This window comes from Antechinus flavipes, chromosome 1 (assembly GCF_016432865.1).
Source record: "Antechinus flavipes isolate AdamAnt ecotype Samford, QLD, Australia chromosome 1, AdamAnt_v2, whole genome shotgun sequence".
In the NCBI taxonomy this organism is placed as follows: Eukaryota; Metazoa; Chordata; class Mammalia; order Dasyuromorphia; family Dasyuridae; genus Antechinus; species Antechinus flavipes.
Window position 1 is genome coordinate 716419285 of NC_067398.1, and position 25414 is coordinate 716444698.

At 47.7% G+C, this 25414-nt stretch overlaps 1 protein-coding gene across 1 annotated transcript in view; it reads left to right on the forward strand.

Annotated features, from left to right (window-relative positions):
* The window catches only part of LIMK2 (LIM domain kinase 2), a 57931-nt gene that overhangs the window by 6943 nt on the left and 25574 nt on the right, over nt 1-25414 (forward strand). The window contains exon 2 of the mRNA XM_051973156.1: nt 2099-2198. Within this exon, the coding sequence (XP_051829116.1) occupies nt 2099-2198 (100 nt within the window). The remainder of the gene's footprint in view (nt 1-2098; nt 2199-25414) is intronic.

A 25414-nucleotide genomic window follows, 5' to 3' on the forward strand; every position in this document is an offset into this window, starting at 1 on the left:
TATTCCCTTGAATCCACTGATCGATCTATATCCCAAAGAGATCAAACAAAAGGATCTACTTGTACACAGAATGTTATAGCAGCTCTTTTTATGGTGGCCACGAATTAGAAGTCAAAGGGAAGCCTATCAATTGAGGAATGGCTGAATGAGCTGTGGCATATGCTTGTAAGGGAGTATTATTGTGTTCTAAGAAATGACCAGCAGGATGCTTTCAGAAAAACCTGCAAAGACTTACATGAACTGATCCAAAGTGAAGTAAACAGAACCAGGAGGACCCTGTATACAGTAATAGCAATATTCGATAATGAACTGTGAATGATTTAGCAGTTTTCAGCAATGCAATGATCCAAGACAATTGTCACACAGCCAGGAAGTATTATGTTCCTGAGGTCAGATTTGAGCTCAGGTCCTCCTGACTTCAGGGCTGATGCTCTATCCACTGAGTCATCTAGCTGCCCCCATTTTTCTTTTTCTTTCTTCCATTTTTTTGAGTCTTCTTATACAAAATGATTATGATAGAAATGTTTTACATGAATTTTGTAAAAAAAAATTTTTAAGATTTTCGTTTCAAATTCTATTCTTTCCTCCCTCTCACTCATCTTCCCCACTTCCCTTTCCTCATGGTAAGCAATTAGATATGGGTTAGACATAAAATTTTTAAATGAAATCATCCACTCCCTTTAAAAAAAAAAATGATGCATTAATCGCACGATGCTGTGCATTTTGGTTATCTGAACTTCTCTCTTAGCATCTTCCTAGTTTGTGACCTCCCAGAGCATAGGAGCCATGTCTAACCTAACTTTTTTCTCCCAGCCCCTAACAGTGTGCTGTGCTTAGCACTGTAGAGATTTAATAAGTCTAAGTTTATTGCCGTGACAAGTGTAGCAGAAGCAGAAGCAGAAGCAGCAATTAGATTAAGTCTACATTGGAGGAAGGTTTGTATTTAGAGCTGGGAAATCAGAGAAGGCCTGTTCTTGAAGGCTGGGTTTGGGTTGTACTTGAAAAGGTAGGTGGGGATTCTATAGGGACTGTGGGGAACGAATGAAGGCATAGTGCATGCTGGGAACATCCTGGGTGGCCAGGAAGCGGACTCTGATGTACTTTGTGCTAAATCTCTGTCCTCTGAAGCAGATGGGCTCTTCGGGCCCCGCTGAAAGTTATTCCGGGCCGAGGCTTGTTTGGTGATCCACATCGATAACCTTGATTTAGGTCAGAAGCGAGGCAGAAGCTCCTCTTTATACAGGGCTCGTCAGCTGGCCGAAGGGACAATTCCCTGAGAGGAATCGGAAAGTTTGGATTCCAGCACTGACGGCACTCAGGTTCCAGAGGCCGGACGGCTCTTGTTTGCTATTGAGATTCTGATCTGTCAGCTGACTGCACATCAGTCAGCTCATTGATGTAGAGCTGAATGGGTAGAGCTGACCTAGCTGAAGCCGGCTGGGCATCCAGTCCCTCAGCGTGCCCCTCCTTGGGGTTTGGGTTTTTCCCGTCATTGTAAACATGTATCCCTTTATGGGGAGTCTCAAGAGCTGTCCAGGGGAGCCTGTGCTGAGCTCACTGCTGTCCAGGGAGCCGAGCTGGTATTTCAGCTCCTCCTCTGCTTTAGTTAGCTCGTCCAGGAGCGACGAGGGATACTGTGAGCAATTCCTTCCCCTCAGCTGCTGCCCCCAGTTGCTCCCAAGCATCCCTGAAATGCCGGGCTGTTCATTGTCTATTCATCCAGCCTGCTGGTCCAACAACAGTCAGGAGCCGTCCCTGCCAATATGGCCCTGGCTTCAGTCTGGATCTCAAACAAAGCTCTGTCTCCCAGACACAGGAAGGCTCTCAGTCGGCAAACAGATGCCCTGTTCTGGTTAAGCAGAGTGCTGCCCACAGGCTCTGACCCTTTGCTCACACTCCTGGAAGCCAACAGTGTCTCCCAGCAGCCCTGTGAGGGAGGCAAAATCATCTTACCCCGATTTAAGATGAGGAAACTTTAGAGCTTTAGAAAGGTACTGCATGAGGGCACAGTCGAAGCCGCCTCCTCGGCCTCCAGTTTGGTGCTCTCTTGGGACCCCCTCCCGCCCCTTGTCTAAAAGAGCCGCGTTCTCTGTTGCAGGAGAAGACACCTGGAAATGTCGAGGATGTGGTGACTATGTCCCCCCCGCCCAGAGACTGTACAGGACAGTGAGCGAAGTCTGGCACACGTCTTGTTTCCGGTAAGTGGCCCTGGCAGCTTCCCGGGGCCGGGGAATGTTCTGCTGCTCTCCTTCTAGGGGGCCCACGTTCACATAGACCCTTATGGGAGTCAAGTCAGAATCCGTCTTTGGTGGCCAGAGTTTGTCCGAACAGATCTTAGACTCAGGCTTTTTATCTAATAATAATGGCGATCATTGAATGCATTCATGTAGCACCTACTGTGTGTCAGGCACTGTGCTGATCACTTTACAAATGGCATCATCTGAGCGTCACAACTGCCCTCTGGAGGTCGTTTTTGTAATTATCCCTAGCCTACAAATGAGGAAGCAGAGGCTAAGTGGCTTGCCCAGCAGAACACAACTAGGAATTGTCTGAGGCAGCATTTGAACTCAGGTCTGCCTCACTCCAGGTCCCTCAGGCTCTCTGTCCAGTCTGGTGGCTACCTGGAGAGATCTCTGAGAAACTTGCAGAGATGACAGACTCTCCTGTCTTTCCAAAGTGCTCTTGAGTGGGACTCTGCCCTGGAGCTGGAGGCTCTAAAGGGCTGCTCATGGATCAGGATGAAGCCCCCCCCCAAAGGGCTGCTTGTGGATCAGGATGGAGGCCCCCCTAAAGGTCTGCTTGTGGATCAGGATGGAGACCCCCCTAAAGGGCTGCTCGTGGATCAGGATGAAGGCCCCCCTAAAAGGTGCTTGTGGATCAAGATGAAGGCCCCCCCAAAGGGCTGCTCGTGGATCAGGATGGAGGACCCCCCTAAAGGGCTGCTTGTGGATCAGGATGGAGACCCTTCCCTCCCAAAGAGCTCATGAATGAGTACAGAAGCCTCCAGGGAGAGTTGCTTCAGTTCAGCCAAGGGAGCGAGTCCCATCCCACCAGCCAACCATCTCTGCCAGCCCGGCGCCCCTCAATGTGTCATGGACAGAGTCCCAGAAGCTGCACGGAGAAGGGCCCATATTTGCTCATTGATAAAAGCCACTTTGCCTACTACTAACAGGGCTTTAACAAGGGGGAGGTTGGGCCTAATGGCCTTCAGCTATGCATTCTCTGGCAGGTGCCAGGCCATTTTCCTGTGTCAGCCAGCTTAGGCAGGGCAGAGTGGAAGCTCTGGGGAGTGGGAAAGCAGCAGCAGCAGCAGAAAACAAAACAAAACAAAACAAAAAACCAACTCAAGTGGCACTAATGTGGTCAAATAGCCAGAATGCCAGGAAATGGAGCAAAAGGAGAGCACTGACCTGGTAGCGGTGAGGGTTGGGCTGGGAGGGGGAGGAAGCCTGGCTCATCTCCCACGCGCCTCCTTTCAGAGGCCCTGGGAGGCCAGCCCTCACAAAGGCATGAGGCAGGGCCGCTGCGGGCTTTCTGGACTTCAGCCTCCCTGGCAGGCTCCTCCCTGCTCTCAGAAATTCGTGCTTTCTGGGAAAGGGGCCTCCCAAGCAGCTCTGGAAGGACCATCTTCCAGGCTTCCAACAGGTTAGTTTGAAATCCCCAGTGGTGGCTTAGGGAAAAAAAAAGTCTCAAGCTTAAATACAAGTCACTCAGCCCCCCAGGCAAAACTGAGGGGTAAAGGATAGGGGGCCCCTCTCCCCTACTGAGATTTGAAGAGAGCTCTTTGGGGACTTTTTATCTCTCAGAGTGGACCTTGATGATCATTAACCTGACCCCTCTTAAAAGCCAGATGTGTGTGTGGGCAGTCACTTAACCCTTGTCTTCCTCAGGTTCCTCATCTGTAAAATGGGAATAATAGGTGTGATTCCTTCCTTCCAAGTATATTATGAGGATCAAATGATATAATATTTTAAAAGGTCTTAGCACATAATAGGTGCTTCCCTTTCTCCACACCCCACCTTCCAGCTTCAATCCCTAATCACCCATTCCTCTTAGGCCTTTCAAACTAACTCTCAAATGAGATGTTCCTGAGACATTTTAAACTCCACATATCCAAAGCTGCCCTCATTTTCTGTCCTTCCAAATCCTCTCCTTCTCTAGACTTGCCTATCTCTTCCCCCCTACTCCCAGCTGTAATCATCATCCTTGACTCTTCTCTTGACTTCATCCCACAGAGCTGGTCAGCTGCCAAAACTCACTGTTTCTGCCTCCACCACATCTTCCCGAATGACCTTCTCATAGGGCCATCCTTTAGTTCTCCTGACCTCTTGCAGCAAACTCCTAGGTGGTCTCCCTGGGCTGAAAGATAAATTCAAGGAAAGCTAGTGCCTCTGGTATAAGGCTTCCAAGCCCTTTTCTTTCTTCTTCTTCTTTTTTTTTTTTTAAATAATTATAACTTTTTATTGACAGAGCCCATCCTGGGTAATTTTTTACAACATTATCCCTTGCACTCACTTGTGTTCCGACTTTTCTCCTCCCTCCCTCCACCCCCTCCCCCAGATGGCAAGCATCCTATACATGTTAAATGTGTCACAGTATATCCTAGATACAATCTATGTGTGCAGAACCGAACAGTTCTCTTGTTGCACAGGGAGAGTTGGGTTCAGAAGGTAGAAATAACCCAGGAAGAAAAACCAAAATGCAAATAGTTCACATTTATTTCCCAGTGTTCTTTCTTTGGGTGTAGCTGCTTCTGTCCATCATTGATCAATTGGAACTGAGTTAAATCTTCTCTTTGTCAAAGAAATCCACTTCCATCAGAATACATCCTCATACAGTATCATTACTGAAGTGTATAATGATCTCCTGGTCCTGCTCATTTCACTCAGCATCAGTTCATGTAAGTCTCTCCAAGCCTCTCTGTATTCATCCTGCTGGTCATTTCTTACAGAACAATAATATTCCATCACATTCATATACCATAATTTACCCAACCATTCTCCAATTGATAGGCATCCATTCATTTTCCAGTTTCTAGCCACTACAAGACTGCCACAAACATTTTTCCCTTTTCAAGGCTGGACCCATCATCTTCTCACCTCTGGCTCCAAGAGGCTGGAACATCCACAGCAGCCATATTCCTAGAAGCCCATTTGGCAGACAGGCTAAACTGGGTTGAGGATAACTAGAGGCTGTCAGGCCCCAAGCATGTGAAAACTTCCCTTGGCGGAAAGGGCAGATGAGAATATTTGGTGAAAAAAGTCACACACACACACGAAAACAGTATTCTATCCGCATTCAGATTCGATAGCTCTTTCTCTGGATGTGGATGGCATTTTCCACTATGAATCTTTTGGAATCGTCTTGGATAGATGTGTTACTGACAAGAGCTAAGTCTCTCAAAGTTGATCATCACACAATGTTGCAGTTATTATGTACGATATTCTCCTGATTCTCCTCATTCCCTCAGCATTAGTTCATGGAAGGCTTTCCTGCTTCCTCCTGATTTCCTGAGGATTTCCTGAAATCCTCCTGCTCATCATTTATTATAAAACAATAATATTCCATTACATTCATATACCAAAACCTGTTCAACCACTGATGGGCATCCCACTTTGATTTCCAATTTTTTGCCACCACAAAAAGAACTGCTTTAAATATCTTTATATATATATAGGTCCTTTTCCTTTTTCTATGATCTTTTTGGGATACAGACCCTGTACACCTCCTTTGATGGTTTGTCAGATGGAAAATGGCTTGTATCCTCACAAATTTGACTTATTTCTATATAGATTTGAGAAATGAGGTCTTTATCAGAGGCACTTGTAGTAACAATTCTTTCCCAGCTTTCTGCTCCACTCTAATCTTGGATGCATTGGTTTTGTTTGTGCAAAGTCTTTTTAATTTAACATAATTAGAATTGCCTATCATGTAGTGCTCTTGTTTTCTTCTCTAAAGATCTGACAAGTAAACCATTCCTTACTCTCCTAATTTACTGTCATCCTTTACGTCTAATTCACGTACACATTTTGACCTTATCGTGGTGTATGATGTGAGATATTGATTTATACCTGATTTCCACCATACTATTTTCTAGTTTCCCCAACAGTTTTATCAAATAGTGAGGTTTCATCCCAGGAGCCAAAGTCTTTGGGTTTATCAAAGAGTAGATTACTATGAGCATTCACTACTGTGCCTTGTATATGTAATCTAGTCCACTGATTCACCACTCTATAGTTCCAGTGATTGCCACTTTGTTGTGACAACCCCGCTAACACCCAGGATACTCTAGAATCAGCCAGAGTCAGGATAAGCAAATGTCCTTAGTCTTTATTCTTGGTCTTTAAATGCAGGATTGAACAGAATGGAAGCAGAATCTCCGCAACCATCTTCTTCCTGGTCTACTGCCAAAAAGTGACTCTGGCTAGTCTTACTCCACCTCCTAGTCCCTCCTACAATCCTCTGTATACACCAATCATTGAGCCAGCACAGGATAATGGGAAGGGCCATTTTCCAAGCATATGCCCATAGAGTATTGTCCAATCAGTAGTTAGCCTCAAGTGCTGGGCAGTCCTGACCTCAGTGCATTGACTCAATAGTTTCAGCCCTTTACATCTCCCGCTTTCTTTTGTTTTATAACACAGATGGTCACGCCATCCCTGACTTCTCAGGATGGTGAGAGCCCCCAAAAGGAGGTGATCATGCCCTCCCTGACTTCTCAGGAAGGGAGGTGAAAGCACTAAAAAGGAGATGATCACACCCTCCCCAACATCTCAGAAAGGGAGATGAAAAGCACCAAAGGGAAGTGGGGAATTGCTAGCAGGTTTCTGGGCTGAAGGGTCTTATTAGAAACAGGTATGCACAAACCCATCAGCATGGGAGGTATTACACAAGCACACAGCAATAACACACAGGCTATTACTGGTGACTCTCCCCACAACCAGTGCAGGCTCATTGTGGCGCAACAAACATGAATTGTATAAGCAAGTTGTGATATAACAAACAATATGAATCAATATGGTGGTATAAGAGATTTCCAGAAGTCCTAGAAGGAGGGTATGTAAACAAGGGTCACACATATGCCTTCTTCAGCAGCCAAGAGATAGTCCAAAACCAATCTATTGTCCATTGCTTCATGTGTCAGGGAATCCAATGATCCCCGCAAGTTTTTGAAGTCCTGCAACAGTCTTTTTATGTGTTAGGGAATCCAATGATTCCTAAGGGTTTTTAAGTCCTGAAACAGTCTTATCATATCTCAGAGAATCCAATGATTCCCGAGGGTTTTGAAGTCCAACAATTTTTGATGTCCATGATTCAAATGCCATAACTGCCATGCTCTTTCAATGGTGAGCACAATCAGCTATGGAACCACCCAATGTTTCTTGGGTCTCCTTCGTTTCAAGGGTCTGCTCCATCTCCGATGGACAAGGCGAATACGGTTCGTTGGCACCCATCTGATTCCTTCTCCACCTGTAGAGATACAAGCAAACCCTCTCCTCCAAGCAGTTAACCTATCTGGTCCCTTCCATTCACCACTTTCTGGTTCTCTCCACATCACCACATCACTCAATAGTTTCAGCCCTCTACACTTTGTAATACAGTTTTAAATCTAATATAGTTTTAAATCTAGTATAAATGTAGTATAGTTTTAAATCTAGTATGGCTAGGCCACCTTACTTTGCATTTTTTCTCCATTTATTCTGTTGATATTCCTGACCTTTTGTTTTTCCAGATAAGTTTTTTCCTGTTTTATTTATTTTTATAATAATAGCTTTTCATTTTTCAAAATATGTGCAAAGATAGTTTTCAACATTCACCCTTGCAAAACTTAAAATCCCCCCCCCCCTCTCCTCCCCTCCCTCTTCCCCTAAACAGTAAGTAATCCAGTATAGGTTAAACACATGCAAAATTCTTTTAAACATATTTCCACATTTTCCAGCTAAGTTTTGATAATTTTTCTATCTCTATAAAATAATTTCTTGGTAGTTTGATTGGTATGGCACTGAATAAGTAAATTAATTTAAGTAGAATTGCCATTTTGATTACTGAGCAGCCTTTTTGAAGGACTGCATTGCTCACCTCCCTGGCATGAGGAAGGACTATAAAAGGCTCCTTAAAAGTGTTCTGCTCTTATTTTGTCCTGGATTGGTACATTAAACTTGATGCTTACACTTTCCTATCTTACAAAAAAAAAAAATGGTTTGCTTCTTTTTGTTGTTGTTGTTTGCTTGCATTTTGTTTTCTTTCTCATCCTTTTTCCCTTTTTGATCTGGTTTTTCTTGTGCAACATAATTGTGGAAATATGTTTAAAAGAATTGTATGTGTTTAACATATATTGGATTACTTGCTGTCTTGGGGAGTGGGGAAGGGAGGGAGGAAAAAATTTGGATCACAAGGTTTTGCAAGAGTGAAGTTGGAAATTATCTATGCATATGTTTTGAAAATAAAAAGCTTTAAAAAAGTGCTCTGCTTTACCCAACCCTGATCTGCTTACCATGACAGGTGGGGAATCCCACCCTGTGGTCAACACACACACATACACTCACTCACACACACACTCTGCAAGACCCTGGCAAGGGACCGCCCGGTGTGGCCTGCCCACGAGAGAAGGCACTGTGCTCTATAAGCAGAACCACTCCAAATGCGAACATGGATGTTTGTGCCCAACCTGCACTAGATTCCATCAGCCACAGCACACACTATACTCTTACTTCGGTGCAGCGGGGTCCTTTTGGACTTCTTCGGGAATGGAGGACAATAACCAAAGTTGCTCTTCCTGCCTCACCTCTCTCTGCTCCAGTCTACTAGCGCAGTATTCCCAAACTAGTTTTCTCAGGGTGGATCTGACTGTGACTCCCCTCGTGCATCCACACGGGTGGCTTCTCATTGCTCATGGGAGCCAGGCCGGCTTCTCTGTTTACAGCCCTTCACAACATGGACACCATCTCTCTTTCCAACCTCATTGGCTACTCCTCCTCCTCCACTAGCCACAACAAACCTTTTTCTGTAGCACTTCATCTCCAGTCTGCCCCGTGCCTACATTGCCTCCCTCCTATCTCCACCTGGTGGAGTCTCAGCTCAAGCACCATCTTCTACCTTTAGCTTTTTTCTGATTCTCCCAACTGCTCTGGCTCTCCCTGCCAAGCTGCTTTGCATTTAACTACTCTTCCCCTATCTGTCTCTATTTTTCATCTTCTCTTTTTCCTTCCTCCTTCCTTCCTCCTTCCCCTCCTTCTTTCTCTCTCTCTTTCCCCCTTCCTCCTGTTCTTTCTCCTTCCTTTTGTTTCATCCCTCTTCCCCCTTTCTCTCCCTCCCTTCCCTCTTTCTATCTCCCCTACTCTCTTTCTCTCTCTCATTTAATCACTTTTCCTACTGTATTTTCTTAGATATGTCCTCTTCTCCTCCATAAGAATGTAAGTTCTCTGGGAGTAGAGGTTGTTTGGGGAGCCTGACCCAGTGGCTGGCACATAATAGGCTTGTGATTGGTGATTCCACACACACGTCCACTGCTATAATGTAAATCACTCTTAGAGGCGCCATTTATCTACTGTTCTTGGATAGAATAGGTCAAGGTGGAAAGGACTGTTACTGCCTTTGGAGGGGATGTAGGTGAAAAGGATCTGGGCAGAATGCCCATAGATAAGTGCTTAGTTGAGTAACATACAGTCCTTTTTGTCACTTAGTAACTCAGACACACAAATACAATCACTAGGTTATTTGTTTAAGTCTAATATTTTGGTAGATAAATGAAAACTGACTTTCAGAAACTCAGATAGAACTGACCTTATTTTAAAACAGCTCTTAGCATTTCTTGTTCTTACCAGCACCAGTAGAGAAGGGAGGTATTCAGCGCACTGGGAGTGTTAGCTCATAGCCACGAGCCCTCCTACACTTCCCACCCAAGAGCCCACTCAAGATTCAAGATGGGGGATGAGTCAGAGTGACATCTGCTGGCGTGTTCCCAGTGTCTTCACCATGTTGGGTGTTCTCCTCCCTCCGTGCCTTTGTTCATGCTGTTTCCTGGGCCCTCTTAATGCTACACTTCATACTTCTCTTCTCCCACTATGGCCCTGGTGCGGACTAATAGGGCTTTGTTTCAATTTGGTATCGGGGAAAGATACTTGCCCGGCAGCAGGAAAGGCAGCGAGCAACACTCCTCGGCCACCCGCTAGCTCTAGGCACAGGCTCCTGGGCCCTTTCACCATAGTACTGTCCTTGAGGACAGGGGCAGCACCTCCCCCAGTGATCTGCCCTCGGGGTCCAGCCCACCACCCGGTGCTTCGTCAGTATTTGCTTGAGGAAATGAGGAAGTACCGAACTCTCCCCTGGTATCCGGGACGGGCACAGGATGCATTGCTAAGACTCGGGAGGCTGGAGATTCTCACTTCCTAGGATCGCAGAGAGACAAAGGAAAGGCCTTGGGGGCAGGGAGCTGGCAATCTCCTGGTCACTCTTAGGCCACTGGTAGTGCTGCTTCTCTCCCATGAAGAAATTAAGGTCCCGAGATGGGAAAGGACGGGATCACTCACGGAGCTTCAGGGTCCTGGCTCAGACACAGACCAAAGCCTCACTCCCAAGAACTCCTTTGCTGTCTCCATCAATCCCCTTCAGCTGTGTCCAGAATGCTCAGACTTCCTGAGCAGGTTTGCTTCCTCCCCCATTTGTGCTGGGGGAGATCCAAAATGTTTAAAAAGGCATCATCCCTTCCCTTGGTTGGGAGAGTAAGACACCAGGGCCTTATAATATAAACATAAGCACATTAGGCAGGTGTAGAACAGCCTTCTGGGGAGGTGGGGGGAAGGTTGGGGTAAGTTGTAGAATGAGGCCGGTTTTCCAAGGGCTATGACCCGATCCTTGGGAGCCAGCGTCCAAGGCCTCGGAGGAGCCTGGTGTTTGCCCTGTTGAACGCTGGCTAGAGGCAGGCGCCTCTCTGCTTTTCAGACTGTGGCCTTGAGACTCTGGTTCAGTCACAAGTTCAGATAGAAATTGGTCCTTTGCCCATGTGATGACCCTCCCCTTTCTCTCCAACCCCTAGACTCTAGTCATCCATAAGGTGTTGGACAGATCAGAGGGAGAATGGTAATTGTCTGAGCCTGAGACAACCTGGAACTGGTGGTTCTGTGTGTCTGTGTGTGTATGGGGGGGTGATCTAGGACCTGCCCACGCCCCATGCGGGGAGCCCCTGCCCTGTGGCCCCAAGGGGCAGCCAGCACTCGGCGGGGTGGGCCTGCAGCTACTCCACCCTGCCCCCACGTGGGGCCCCTTTGTTGTCCTGGTTGTAGGGTGGGGCTGGAAATTGCTGAGTTTTTAATCCGATAAAACTCCTCCCTCTCTGCTCTGTCTATAGTCCTGCGGTTTGCTGACTATATGCTCCCCAGTCTCAGCAGTTGGTGCGGGTGCTAGTGAACACCCCCCTCCTCAGAAGGGAGTTAGCAGCGTCCCCCTGGAGTGGGCGCCGACCTTTCAGACCTTCCCATCACTGCCCAAGGCAAGGTGCCTGCTCCAGATCTCATGGCCCGCTCTCCAAGGCCGCTCCCGGGCCTTCTGTTGGCCTGATTGTCCATCCTCCCTTTCCTTTGAAGCGTCCCCAAACAGAGCTCATCCTTCCCTTGGAGGAATCGAGCCCTTCCTGGGTCTGCCTAGGATCGGGGTCTGCTGGGGGCCCGTCCATGGCTGTGAGTTCCAGGCTGCCACAGCATCCTATCCCCCAGTTTCTTTGGCTCCATCCTGGAGGAGGCTCTGGCCGTCTTGCGTCACCTTAGCCTTTTGTACCCGGCAGGGGAGGAGGGGAACTTCTGCTTCTCAGCACCTTCTTTTGCTCAGAGTTTTCAGAAGGAAAACCCGCCCCTTTCAAAATCTTAGCAACCGCCACTTTCCCGGGCCTCATTTCTCTGGAGAGCAGCCCCAGATTCCCTGTAAGAAGGGATCACCATGAGGCACTTGATCAGGGACAAATTGTCTCCCTCATGCTGTGACCCAAGTGACCCGCAAGAGGCAGGAGGCCTGTGGATTACCGTGTGTGGGTTGTGATGGGAACCTCTCGTACCCCCGTTGGATGGCTGTGGAAGCGGCCGAGAGCGGGCCCATTTAGGGGAGGGGGAGAATGCTTCTACACCTGAACATGCCATCCCTGGCTTTGGGGAAGCCCCGGGGTCCTGGCTGTGAACCCCAAGTCACTACCTCCCCAGGCCCTGGTCTCTCCCGCTAAAGAGAAGGGAGAGGAGATCCCCCCTTCCCACTTGCAGTAACTTGCTCGTGTTCTGGCCCTCCCTGGCTTTGGCAGGCTGGGGAAGAAGGCAAAGTCCTCAGCTCAAAATTTTGGTTTTTAATCGTTGAAGAAAACACAAAGATTCAGCCAGGGCTTGGGGAAACAAAGGCATCCATTTTTCAGCCAGACCACCCTGCTGAGATCTGCCCCTGGATCTTGGGGGAAGACCCCTCTGGGATCTGGTCCGAATCCCTCTTAGAGCCTCCCTATGGCTATCTGGCTTCCTTGAGAAGATTCCCAGCTCTGAGGACTTCGTGCTTTCCAAGGCTCTTGAAGTTCGGGCCAGGCAGAGCCCTCCAGAGAGCTTCCTTCCTGGGCCGCCCCCTTCTTGGCTAACGAGCTAAAAGGAGCTTCTGGGAACTCCATGAAGCAGCCCTGCCCCCTGCTGTTACAAAGCAGCTCTCAGCCTTCCCGGAAGCTGTGGCTCCGTGTCTTGGCTGTCCATCTCCCCCCGATGGTCTCCAGAACAGAGGGATCCGAAGGACCCAGCCTTTTCATCGCTCCCCAATTGCTGTAAACACACCCCGCTGAGCTGATTACTCTAGAGGCTTCCCCCCCAATACCCTTCAAAAGCAGTTGTTAATGCTGTTGCTATTGACAGCAGAGAAGAGGAACAAATAAAACTAGCACTTACTGTGTGCGGTCATTGTGCTAATCCCAGCTGTCGTCCGATTTGAATCTCACGGCAACTCTGGGAGAGGTGCTGTTCTTATCCCCGTTTGAGGAAGCTGAGAAGTGACTTGCCCAGGGCCACACAGCTAGGAAGTGTCTGAGGTCTCTGGGAGCCCCGGCCTGGTCATTTACCTGCTGAGACCTGGCTACCTTGTTGGCCAGCTCAGCCCAGGCCTGTGGGCTACAAGTCTGCCCTTAAAGCTCTCTGATCTTTGCCCAGATGGGTGGGAGGTAAGCACAGTGGTGGGCGTCTTCATGAAGGAGTAATAAAGAGGCTGGAGGAGTCAACAAGTGTGAGCACTGGGGGCAGGGGGGGGCGGTGGGGAGGGGGTGGACTAAAATGAGCCCAACCTCAAGGAGCTCACATCTGATGGGAATCTGCAAGCTGCACATGGGATGAAATGGGAGTAGGGTCAGTTACGGACCTAAAGGGAAGCCAGGAGGGGACAAAGAAGCCGGGGCAGCCAAGTACGAGGCTGAGCCAGGTGACATGCCCAGATCACCCACCAGGTCTTAGGAGGACTTGGAACCAGGAGCTGTCTAAGGCCAAGTTCAGGACGCTCATGTCACCAACCCCCCACCCCCCCAGGAAGATGCATAGCAGCCATTTATGTCTTTCTGCCTTTTTTTGAGGAGACTCAAAGGCGCCCCCTTCCTGGTTGCCATCTCTTAGCTAAGGTCACTGCGCATACTGTGGCATCTTCTGCCAAAAACCTGGGCCATGTGGATCACCTTAGATCTGAGATTTCTTTGTAACCAAAATGACCAAAATGGCCCGAAAGCCCCTTTTTTTTCGAGCTCATCTTAAAGCCCAATTTCCATTACCCCACTTTTCCTTTTCCTTCATTGGCGTCTTGGGGTGCCCTGCCTTGTAAGGGAATGCTTGTAACCAGTGGCTTCCTCGGGGTGGCCACCCTCTCCCTTTCCCTGATGCAGCTCTTCCTCTTCCACATCTTCCACAGTTGGTAAGACCAAAGAAAATCCTTCGCCCACCGGCCAGCCTTTGGCAACCTCTCCCTCTTTCCCAAGTGTCTCGTCAAACGTCAGACACCCAGCTGGGTATTGGGTCAGGGCCAGAGCCTTTCTAGGTTGGCAGGACCCGTCCTGTGTTCCGCTGGCATCGCCTCCACAGAGCCGCGAGGTGACTGGCCCGGGTTCCGAACGCTCATCAGACGTGAAGCAGAGGTGGCCGTGCGCACTTTGAGAAATTAGAAACAAGAAAAAAGTTTTGGCTGAAATGGCCTCCTTTCTGCTTGCCTAAGGCCTGAGATCTAAGGGGGCCAGAGACGGTGAACAGCAGACGTTGTCCTCGGCGTGAAGAGCCAGTGAAGGTCGGGAGTCAGCGTGAGCGGGGACGGCAGAGCTGGGCCAGACCAGGGAGAGACTGAGCCGGCCCAAGATACGTAGGGCCCATGGCGTGGCCCTTTTCGCTGCCATTTCCTATTTGTCTATTTGCTTCCCCTCCTTACCCTGTTCACCTCGTGGCTGTACATCCCAGTGTATGCTAAGACCAAACAGCAGGTGCTTAATACATGTTTGTAGTATTGTCCTTATTCTCCTGTGGTCAGTCACTCCATGGGCCTAGAGCTGCTGCTTCTCCTTATTGAGCCCAGTTGGTGGGAGCACTTGGAGCAGAGACACATTAGGTGAAAAGGAGGAGGGACGTAGAATGGAAAAGCGAGTGATGTATGAGCCTCTCTTTCAGTTCCAGCTTCCGGACTTTCTCGCTGCCTCATCCTGGTCATGTCCCTTCTCTGATTCTCTTTCTTTCTTTTTTTTAATGGATTTACTTTAAAATCACAGAGTTTTTAATCTGAGTAGTCCCAAGAAGTAAACAAACAAATGTCAAATTTTTCTTAGGCTTAGACACTTGAACTTAGCACTTTTTTCTTCTTTTATACAATAATTGTGTTCTGGAAAGTCACTATATATTGAATTATCTTTGAAACGAACCAAGGATATATTGTTGTTGGGCAGATCATTCAGAGTTTCCATTGCTGAAAAATAATGATTCTCCCAGTGCAATAATGAACAAGTATCTATCAAACATATACTTAACACGTTCAGTCTTTCTGCTTGAAGACCATCAGGGATGGGGAGTTCATTGTCTGTCCTCTTGGGGGCAGCCTATAGGAAAGTCTGTCTCCGTTCAGAGTCGACATATATTTCTTTGCCACTTCTGTCCATTCTTCCTAGTTCTGCCTTCTGAAAAACAGGCCTGATACTTTTATTTTTTGCTGAGGCAATTGGGGTGAAGCGACCTGCCCAGGGTCACAGCTAGTAAGTGTCTGAGGTCAGATCAGGGCTGGTGCTCTATCCACTGCGCCACCTAGCTGCCCCCTGATACTTCCTCCCACATGAGGATCCTTTAAGCACTTATGGCCTGCCTAAATCTTGTCTTTCTCAGGCTAACTATCCTACCTTCTGCTAGTACTCCTTTCTGATTCTGAGATTCTGTGAGTTAACATTTTGTCATTTTTATTTTGGGCTCCCATGAGCAAATAACCTTTTTCTGTGGGATTCCCGAGTCTCGAGGAGTCCTGTCAAAAAACGAGCCTCCGGTCTCTCATCTACAAAATGAGAGGAACCTCACAAAGTTATTGAGGGGGGAAAATGCTTGGTAAAGTACCACAGAAATGTCTACTTAGTAAATAATCCATCCCACCTCCCTCTTTCTTGTATCCCTACAAAAGATGAGTTATATATCACTTTGCTTATAATGGGTCCATTAGGGAAATAGTATAAGAAGTACAGCCTCCATTTTACAGAAAAGGAAACTAAGATTAAGTCTCCTTAAGAGGTTCACCTAGGGTTTCAGCTAGTAAACATCAAAGAAAGCTGCTCCTTCCAAACCCGAACCTGCTGATTTTAAGAATAGAGTCACCTCCTCTCTACTGGATTAAAAAAAAAAAAAAAAAAACTTTCTCAAAGCCTTAGTAGGTGCCTGTTCCATTTCAAAATAGGGGATGGGGATTTAGGAAAATTTTCATTAAAGACGCAGGCCAGTAATGCTTTGATTCCCAGGAATGCTCTAGAACAGAGTATTCGAAAGATGGTTAGTGAACATCTAGAAAGAAGAGCAGTGATTACAGAATCAGTAGAGCTTCATCAAAAACAGATTATGCTCCATAGATCCATCCCATTTATTTTTTGGACAAGATCACTAAACTAGCAGATGAGAGTAATGTTGTAGATATAGTGTGCGTAGATTTGAAAAAAAGCATTTGGCCGAGGAGTTTGTGCTGTTCACGTGGAGAATATGGTGGATTGTGAAGATGAGTTCAGGATTGATTGGGTGAGAACAGTTGGTTACAATGGGGAGATCACTCGGCCAGAAGGAGATCTCCAGTGGAAGTCTTCAGGGATCTGTGCTTGATCCTCTGTTGTTTCACAGTTTTATCATGGACTTGGATTAAAGTGTAAATGGTGTGTTTATCACATTTACAGAAGTCACAAAATGGGGAGGAATAATTAACATACCGATCAACAATCAGGTTCCCCCCCTCCCAAAAAAATGATGGGTTAGCATCAGATTGAATCTCATAAATAAATGTAAAATCTTACACTTGGATTCAGAAAATCAATTTCACAAGTCCAAAATGGGATGGTATAATTAAAATGGCACTGGGGCTTTATTGTAGCCTGTATATTTAGTAGGAGTCAGATAGCCAAATAAAGCTGATGTGATCTTGGTTTTCAGTAAGAGAGAGAGAGAGCTTCTGGGAACAGAGAAATGAGATTCCATTCATGCAGTCCTTGAATGTGTTCCATTCCAGGAACCAGAAGTTAAGAAGAACATTGATTATCTGGAGAATGTCCAGAGCAGGGTAGTTGAAGTGGTGAAGGGCCTTGAGCTCCATGTCCTAGGAGGAAAGAAGGGGCTTTGTTATCCTGGAGAAGAGCGGACGGGGAAGGGGGAGTAGGATAGCTATCTGGTGTTTAGAGAATTATCATGGAAGAAGAACCAGACTGGGGAGCCCAGGAAGGAAAGACTGGAAGGGTGATATAGTTTCTGTGAGAGAGAAGACTTCCCCAAAATGAGCAAACTTGAATTAGCTTGTCCCTCATTGGAATTCTTCAGGCAGTAAGCAGAACATCCCTGAGAAGGGTGGGTGGATTCTAGCAGAGATCCCTTCAAGGATGCATCAGATCCCTTTGAGCAATAGCCCTTTATTATAGCTTGTTTTAACTCTCACACAAAGGAAGATTTTTTTTTTTAAAGGGGGGAAAGGCAAAGATTCCCACTAGCCATGTTGTCATTCAGGCCACACCAGGAACAGGAGGGGTCACCAAGGATCCTGTGAAAGTCCTGGGTCCTCAGCATATCTGCTTTTCATCAGGAGGCTGATAAGCATAATTAGTTCATTCTCTGCCTGTCTGCCAGATTCCCTGCTGCTTACAAACTTTCCTAAATCTTCTCTGGCTTTTGTTTTGTTTTGTTTAATCTTCTCTAGCTTTAAAAAAACTTTTATTTGCCCCTGCCATTCCCTCCATGATTATTCTCTGTCTTTTCTTATTCCTCAGCCCAACCTTGAAAAAGCTACTCTCATTTTGATACTTCTCTTTTTCACGCAATCAGGAATATGACTTCTGACCTCATCACTCCACGGAATTGTGAAATCCAATGACTTTTTCTCAGGCTTTATCTCCTTGACATTTGCAACGTCTGACATTTTCACCATTCTCTCCTCCTCTTCTTTGCTGGACCATCATCTACATCCTTCCCACTAACCATGGGTGTCCCCTCGGAGCTCTACTCTGGACCCCTTTCTTCTTCCATCTTCTTGCCTGATGATCTCGTCAGCTCCCAAGGGTACAGTTCCCATCTCTAGGTAGTTAACGCCCAGCCCAGTACCAGGCCCACGCCATCAGCTGCCATCCTGCCTTCATCTCAAGCTCAGCAGCCACAAAGCAGAACTCATTACCCTTTCTGCTAGACTTCCCCTAAGGCCAAACTTCTCTATTTCTGTCAGGGACCAAACTCGGGGTTGCAGCCTGGGCGTCTCCTGAACTTCTCACCCTCGCTTGTCAGATCTCGTGTTTCCCATCTCTCCAGCATCCTCCAAATCTATCCCCTCCTCACCTCTCACACGGCCAACAACCCTGGTCCAGGCCCTTGTCCCCTTGGCCTCTGGCCATAGCCTACTAGGCCTTATTGCCTCCTTCCGCTTCATCCTCCTCCTGGCTCAGCCCTGACTGTGCCGGCCCTCCTGCTCAGTCGGCCCCTGGGGTCACTGTCCCTTTATGATCAAAGGTAAAGATCCTCACAGCCTAGGCCTGTCCAACCACCGGCTGGCCTGCCCTCTCTCTCACATGACCTTTCATCACCAGTTTCCATATGGGCCTTTTTATCAGTTGTTTTGGGGTACATAGAACACTCTTATTTCTCACCTCCTCTTCCCTGAACAAATGAAAAGACACTTATTGAGCATCTGCTTTGTATTGGGCACTCTGCTAAGTGCTGAAGATACAAAGAAAGAGGAGATTAAAAAATCCGGCCTTTACTCTCCAAGAATTCCCAGTCTTATGGGGAAGACATAGTGCAAACATGTGTGTAAACAAGACATCTGTGGGATGAGCTGAAGATAGCGATCTTGGTGACAAAGCACAAAGATGAAGGAGGAGGGGATGGGACTTTAGCTGAGACCTAAATCCAGGAGGCAAGATAACAGGGGAGAGACTTGGGGGTGGGGGCGCCCAGGGTTAGGAGATGGGAGTCTGGTATGAGGAACAGCCAGGAGGCTGGATGGCTCATGGAACATATGGAGAGGGAGGAGGAGAGGACTGGGAAGGTGGGAAGGGGCCAAGTTAGAAAGGACTTTAAAAGCCAATCGATCCCAGCCAGAGGAGACACCAGAGTTGACTGACCAGAAGTGACATAGTCAGACCTGGATTTTTAGGAGGACGGATAAATGGAGGTTAGACTTGAGACCAGAAGGCCCTTCAGAAAGCGCTTATCATATACAATGCACTATACTGTGTGTTGGATACAAAAAAAGAAATGAACAATTTTTTAAAATCGCCCCATTCGTGCTCTGTTCCGAGCTCTGCCTCGTGCCCTTGGGATGGAAATAATACAGGCCTGCCTTCAAGGAACTTCCATTCTGATGGGCGGACAACCCATATATAAAAGCCCAGTGAGTGAGACCACAAGAGAATAAACGTAGGTCCCCTTTCCAGCAGCAACACTGATCCAATTGTAATTTTAGAACTGAAAAGGGAATCTGGGGATGTGGTCTGATGAGAATTCAGGGCAGAAAGAAAGCCTGGACCTAGAGAGCGGACTATCTACCTCCCTCCAAGGCTTCTTCATTAATGGCCTGGAAACTGGAGAGAAAGGTGACGGTGGGAAAGCAAAGTCCCCAAAGGGTGTCTGGAGGAGATCTTGTTGGAGAAAAAACTTTCCTTGAAAACTCAGTTTATGCCCCCCCCCCCCCCACAGGCTCTACCTTTATGCCTTTCCCTCATTGAATCATAAACTTCTTGAGGGCAGGGCCGCTTCTCCCAGAATGTGGAAGTTGGAAGGGACTTTGTGGCCTTCCAGTTCTGCTGTCACTAAACTGCTTCCCCGACGGTCCTCCAACATTTACTTTTTATCCTCTAAGAAGAGGGAGCTCCATACCCCTCTTTGGGAACGCTAATCGGGAGGAAACTTTTCCTGCTCCAGACCTAAAGCTGCCTCTTTGCAGCTTCCCTTCTTTGCTCCTGGGCCTGCACTTTGAAACCAAACAAAGCAAGTCTAATCCCTCTTCCGCAAGACAGCCTTCCAATATTTGGAAATGCTACCTTTTCTTCAGGCGCACTAGACCCTATAGTTTAATGCTGTTCCTGTATTTTGAATTCAAAGCCCTTCTTCATCCTGGCTGCCTTCCTTTCACTTTGGTTCCTGTGTCTTTATCCCTTAGCTTGGAGGCTGGCACATTGGGAGCACTTAATAAATGTTTGTTGAATGGCTAGACGAATCAATTGAGGTGAGATGAGAAGATGAGGTCTCCTTTGTCCGAAATGTTAAGTAGCAGGAGCAGAATGGGAAACCAGGCCTTCCAGCTCCACATTTCAAGCACTTTCCATTACACCACAGTGCTTCTTAGCAGACTGTGTGCTCCAATGGAATACCTCCGCCCCTAAGTTAGACCGAATGTTTGTCACTCAAACCCTAGGACAGTCTCATCTTTGCCAAGCCATTCAGACAACGTGAAAGGCAGAGGCATGGTCTCTGCCTTCGGGAAGCTTCTAGTCTAGATGAGGAGACAGAAAATGGGCAGCTGTTTAATAAGCTTGATGATCCTGATCTTTGTTTTTTTATCTATAAAATGGGAATAAAGCTTGTATTGTTCACCTTTCAGGTTGTTGTGAGGAGAGCACTTTGTAAATCCAAAAATATCACCTGAGCATGTTGCCATCACTAAAACGTATGGTATTACCTCTTATTATTATTATTTGCTGAGGCAACTGGGGTTAAGTGACTTTCCCAGGGTCCCATAGCTAAGAAGGGTTAAATGGCTGAGACCAGATTTGAACTCAGGTCCTCCTAACTTCAGGGCTGGTACTCTATCCACTGCACGCCTAGCAGGCCCAGTATTACCTCTTAAAGATCCTTAGAAATTAAGAGAAGTCAGTTATCCCATTGCGCCAATCACAGCTTCTCTCTGGACTCATTTCTCATCTCTAGAGCGAGAGAGTTGGACTAGACAGCTCTAGCTCTAGTAAGTGAACTTTGAACTCTGATTGTAAAGAAGGGTAAATAAATGAAGCTAGCGATATGTAGGAGCGGATGTCTACACCCTGTAGACTGATACGGGCAGATTTGTTGTGATTTAAAGGAAAAACCAAAGACAGCTCTGATTCATTTTGTTACACCCTTATGCCCATTGGTCAATGGCATAGTGCTTAAGAGTGACAATAATGTCTTCCGTCCTTGGACTCGGAGTTCCCCAGGCTAGGCATATATGCCCCAAGGATGTTCGAGACAAAGAAATGTTCCATGTACACTGAAATAGTAATTGTAGCAATTTGTTGTTGTTGTAGCAAAGAACCTGAAATAAAGGAGAAGCCCATGACCTAGGCAAATGGCTAAAACAAATCATGGGATGCCAGAGTAAGAAACGGTAAAGATGAGGATTTCAGGATGGTGATATGGCATCTCAAAGAACCAGGATGACCTTGAATTACCCTGAAAGCGCTCTCCTTCCTTTCCTCAGATCTTAGGCCCACTCTACATGGTCTCAGAGAGCGCAGACGGAATATTGGGTTCCATTTGGCGTACAGTAATTGAAGAAAAGCTTTGCTAAGTCAGAGAATATCTAGAAGTAAGAAAACCAGGATGGAGAAGGGCCTTGAATCCCTGCTAAGAGAGGCTGGAGGAGTAGGGAAGTTTAATTTAAAGAAGAGAGAGAATTAAGGCGTCTTCAATACTTGACGAGCTGTCTTATGGCAGACTGATCAGAGTCCTTGTCTTTGGTCACCACAGGAGCTATCTGGGTGGAAACTGCCATTAGGCAAATCTAGATTTGATGTAAGAGGAAACTTCTGGAGAGCTGGGGCTGGTGGAAAGCGGAGTAGACCATCTGCGAGGTTCTGGGCTCCTCCTCACCTTGAGGTCTTTAAGCAGAGGCAGGGTGACTAGATAACTAAGTCGTGCCATTCCTTTTTGGCATGGGCTAAGAGCTCTTGGGTCCCCTTTACCTCTGAAGCTTATGGGAGTCTGCGATTATCCTAGAGCTCTTCTTGCATGCCAGAGCCGCTAGCCCTAGCATTTCACTTCCTCACCACGATGAGGGCTCTGCTGGGACTTCAGGGGAGGAGACACCATGTAAGTAGGTGATAAGCTGCCTGCTAATTTCGGGAAGGCTAGAGTACTGTCAGTCCCTGCTCTGTAGAGTGACAGAATAACACCATTCCCTTTTTGCGTGGTTGTGTTATCAGGAAAGTGTTTTATAAGGTGCTCCAGAAATTTGAGGATTTTTTTTTTCCTTTAAGAAGGAAACAAGTTTAGCAGGAGATACAGGTGTTCAAGGAAGTGATGGGATTCTTGACTGGAGGTAGAAGGCGATCACATTATAAAGGCCCAGAATATCGGCATAAGGAGCTGGGAAAGAATTGGGGGGAGGAATTTGTATAAAGCATAAAACCGTCAGGTGTCTTGGTTTGCAGACACAGTGAGCTTACTGTTATACCCTGTCCTTCATGCTTCCCCTTCTCTCCACTCACAAAGACTCCATCTTGGCTCAGGCCCTCTTCATCTCTCATCTGGATTGGTACCGTAACCTTCTGATGGTCTCCCAGCTTCCAGTGTCCTCCTTTTCCAATCTGTCCTGTACCCCGCTGCCAGATAAATATTCCCCACACTGGTCTGACCCTGCCACTCCCCTCCTCACAAGTCTTGAATGAATCTCACTGCCAGCATCAAATAAATGAAGAATCATAAAAACTCCACTGTGGCTCCCACTGGGAAAAGATTCCTTTCTTCTCCCGACCCAAATCCCTCTGAATTAGCTACCAAAGTTGTAATCGGTATCCTTTAATGAATGGATTCTGCACTGAGGCACCTGGAAAGTGACAGAAGAAATCCGGCATTCCGCTGAAGGATCTCAAGCTCAGCTGAGCAGCTTCCAGAGAACTGAGCAGAAGCCATGGTAGGCTTGGTTAAGGAGGAGACCGAGAGAGAAGGATATATCTCTGCTTTCCAGAAGACCATCTGTATTCACAAAATTACAATATTAATAAGATTATGAAAGAACCAGGAAGGAGACTTTAAAGACACTGGGAAAGTTTTGTGAGCCTCAAAGAGGAAGAAATCCAGCTGGATGGTAGGGGAGAGGAAGGCATGAGAGACTTTATGGAGGAGGCAGCCATAAGCCGAGGCTTGCAGGATGGGCTGGCAGGTGGACGTTGGACAGATGAAGATGGAGAGGGCATTGCTCTGGTGAAACGGCACCTCCCCGCCTAAGCCAGCGGGGAGGATTGTAGGAGAGGGCTTTGCAGTCGTAACAGGCCGTATCCAAGTAGCTTCTTGGCTGCCATGATGCACAGCGCACTCTTGGCACTCGGTGGCACTTCATTGGTTGGATTTTCTGGTGCTGGGGAGCCTGGGGAGGGGGTTCCTCCAGAATTCATTGCCCTTCCAGCCTTAGATTGATTTTCCACATGTCCGAGTCTTCTCCCCAATAGATCACAGGCCTCCCCCCGGGACAGGGCCTTGTGTTTTCGTATGTTGGCAAATGTTTGTTGTTTAGTCAAGTGCGGGTCCTCGAGCAGTGGTTTGGGACCACCAGGTCTAGGGTCTGGCCTAAACACAAGTCATTGGAGCTAGAGCCATAAAGGCTGGCAAACCTCTGTCCCCTGCTCTTTCCATCGCTCCTCCTGCCTGCCCCTGCCTCCTCACACCCTCACTCAGTATCTATCCTCTGTCAAAAGAGACTCACCCTGTGCTTTCCAGGATTTAGGCCATTCACTGGGAACCTCTCAATTCTCAATCAGCAATCGGGTATCAAGCATTTATTAAGTACCAACTGTGTGCCAGGTACTGGGAACACAAGTACGAAGAATGAAACAAACTCTATTTGCTCCCAAGGAGTTTGCCTTCTGACGGGAGAGACGGTAGAACCCATATTAGACACAAGATAGTTTGGGAGGGAGGGTATTAGCAGTTGGCAGGGGGTATACAAGGCTTCACGGAGAATCTGGGGTACTTGAGCCACATCTTAAAGGAAGAGAGACTGAGGCCTGGGGGAGCAGCCAGTCAGGGTAAAAGCCAGGGATTGTGTCATTTGGGGGTTCTGTCCCCAGCACCTGGCATACAGTGAGTGCTTTATACATTCTTGGGGATTGATTCATAATGGTGGCTGGACCACTCTTGCCAGCCTCCTATAGACGATTGATTTAGGAGCAAGTTCAGTTTACTTGACTCTCTGCCAGGTTTCAGACTTGTGAAACGCGTAATAGATTAACATCTCTCAGGCCTTTAAAAAATAACAATAAATCAGAGCTAGAATTGCCTCTGGATCCCCACAGTCGTCGGCAACTTGTCTCACCTTGAGCTGAGAGGGCCCTGCCTCCCTGCCCCACCGCCTGCCCCAGGACCGCCTTCCCAGAGAAGGGGAAGGTTTGGCCCTTGCACAGCTTTCTTGTCAGTCAGTCCAGGGATCCGGCCCATGAACCTTTTCCTCCCTGGGTGCCATTGTCCTGGCAGAATGGCTCACTTCAGCCTGCTTATCACATCAGACCTTCAAAGGTTTCTCCAAAAGTCTGGATTTCCTGGGATTCCCCCCAGCCCAGGAGGGGGTTCAGAGGAGGATCCGCCTCTTCCAGGGGAAGGGACTTTCCACTGGAGTTGAGGAAAGGGATCCTCCCTCCCTCCCTGGGCGACTCTCTCCTGTCTGGGCCGAGCTGTAGGTTGACCCCAGAGCCTGGGGCCACCCACAGACCTTCTGCTCGAACCCAGCTGGGATTGGGAAAGAAGGGGACACGTTCCTAGACCCCAACTCACTGCCTGGCTGTTGGAGGGAAGGACTGTGAGACGTCAGGGGGCATCACGCTCACGGGCTTGATGCTCGGCGACCTCCTGAGAACTTGAGGTTGCCAGCCTCTGATGGAACCAGGAGAAGGGAATTTGCTAATTCCAGACCGAATTCGGGGGCCCTTCCTCCTCAGATCAAATTACAGGGGGACTTGGTTCTGTCGTGAACAGTCCCTGCTTCTCAGCCAGAAACTACTGCTGCCCAGCTTGGGGCTCTTGGCGAGAGCGAATGCTGGAGATCTCTTGGGGCCGAGGAAGTGGGGACTCTGGATTCGATCTATCTGACTGAACTTTGAGTAGTAGAACCGAATATTATCCAGCCCCCCACTTCATTTTACCAATGAGGAAACTGAGGCGCAGAGGACGAAGGCTTCCCTCAGGGCACACGGACCAGTCAGTGGCAGGTTATCGGGCTACCAGATAGCACTATGGATAGAGGGCTGTGGGCTGGGGTCATCTCAGGCCCAAGCTCAAATCCAGCTTAGACCCTTTTGTGATGGCTGATCCTGGGAAGTCCCTTCACCCTGGGTGCCTCAGTTTCCTCATCTGTAAAATGAACTGAAGAAGGAAATGACAAACCAGACCAGTGTCTCTGCCAAGAAACCCCTTCCGGGATCCCAAAGAGGCAGGCCCATCTGTCTGTCAGTCAGGGCAGCCCTTAACATTAGACCAAAATGGTTGTGCCCTGACCCCTACGCTCATTACCTGGGGATATTCAGTGCCTTCCCCTGTTTCCCAGCCTCCACAGTTGTTTAAAAGCTCTCTTCACACACCAGGGGCCCCTTCCCCCCCATCCTCCCTGGGTACCGGTGTGGCCCTGGGGCTGTCCATCTCCGGTTACTCTTTGTTCTCCCTGGAGGACTGGCCTCCATTCCCTGCATAATGTCTTAAACCACTTCCTGTGCTCTCTTCCACCAAACCTCTCTCCGCTGACCTTTGGGTCACCTGACATGTAC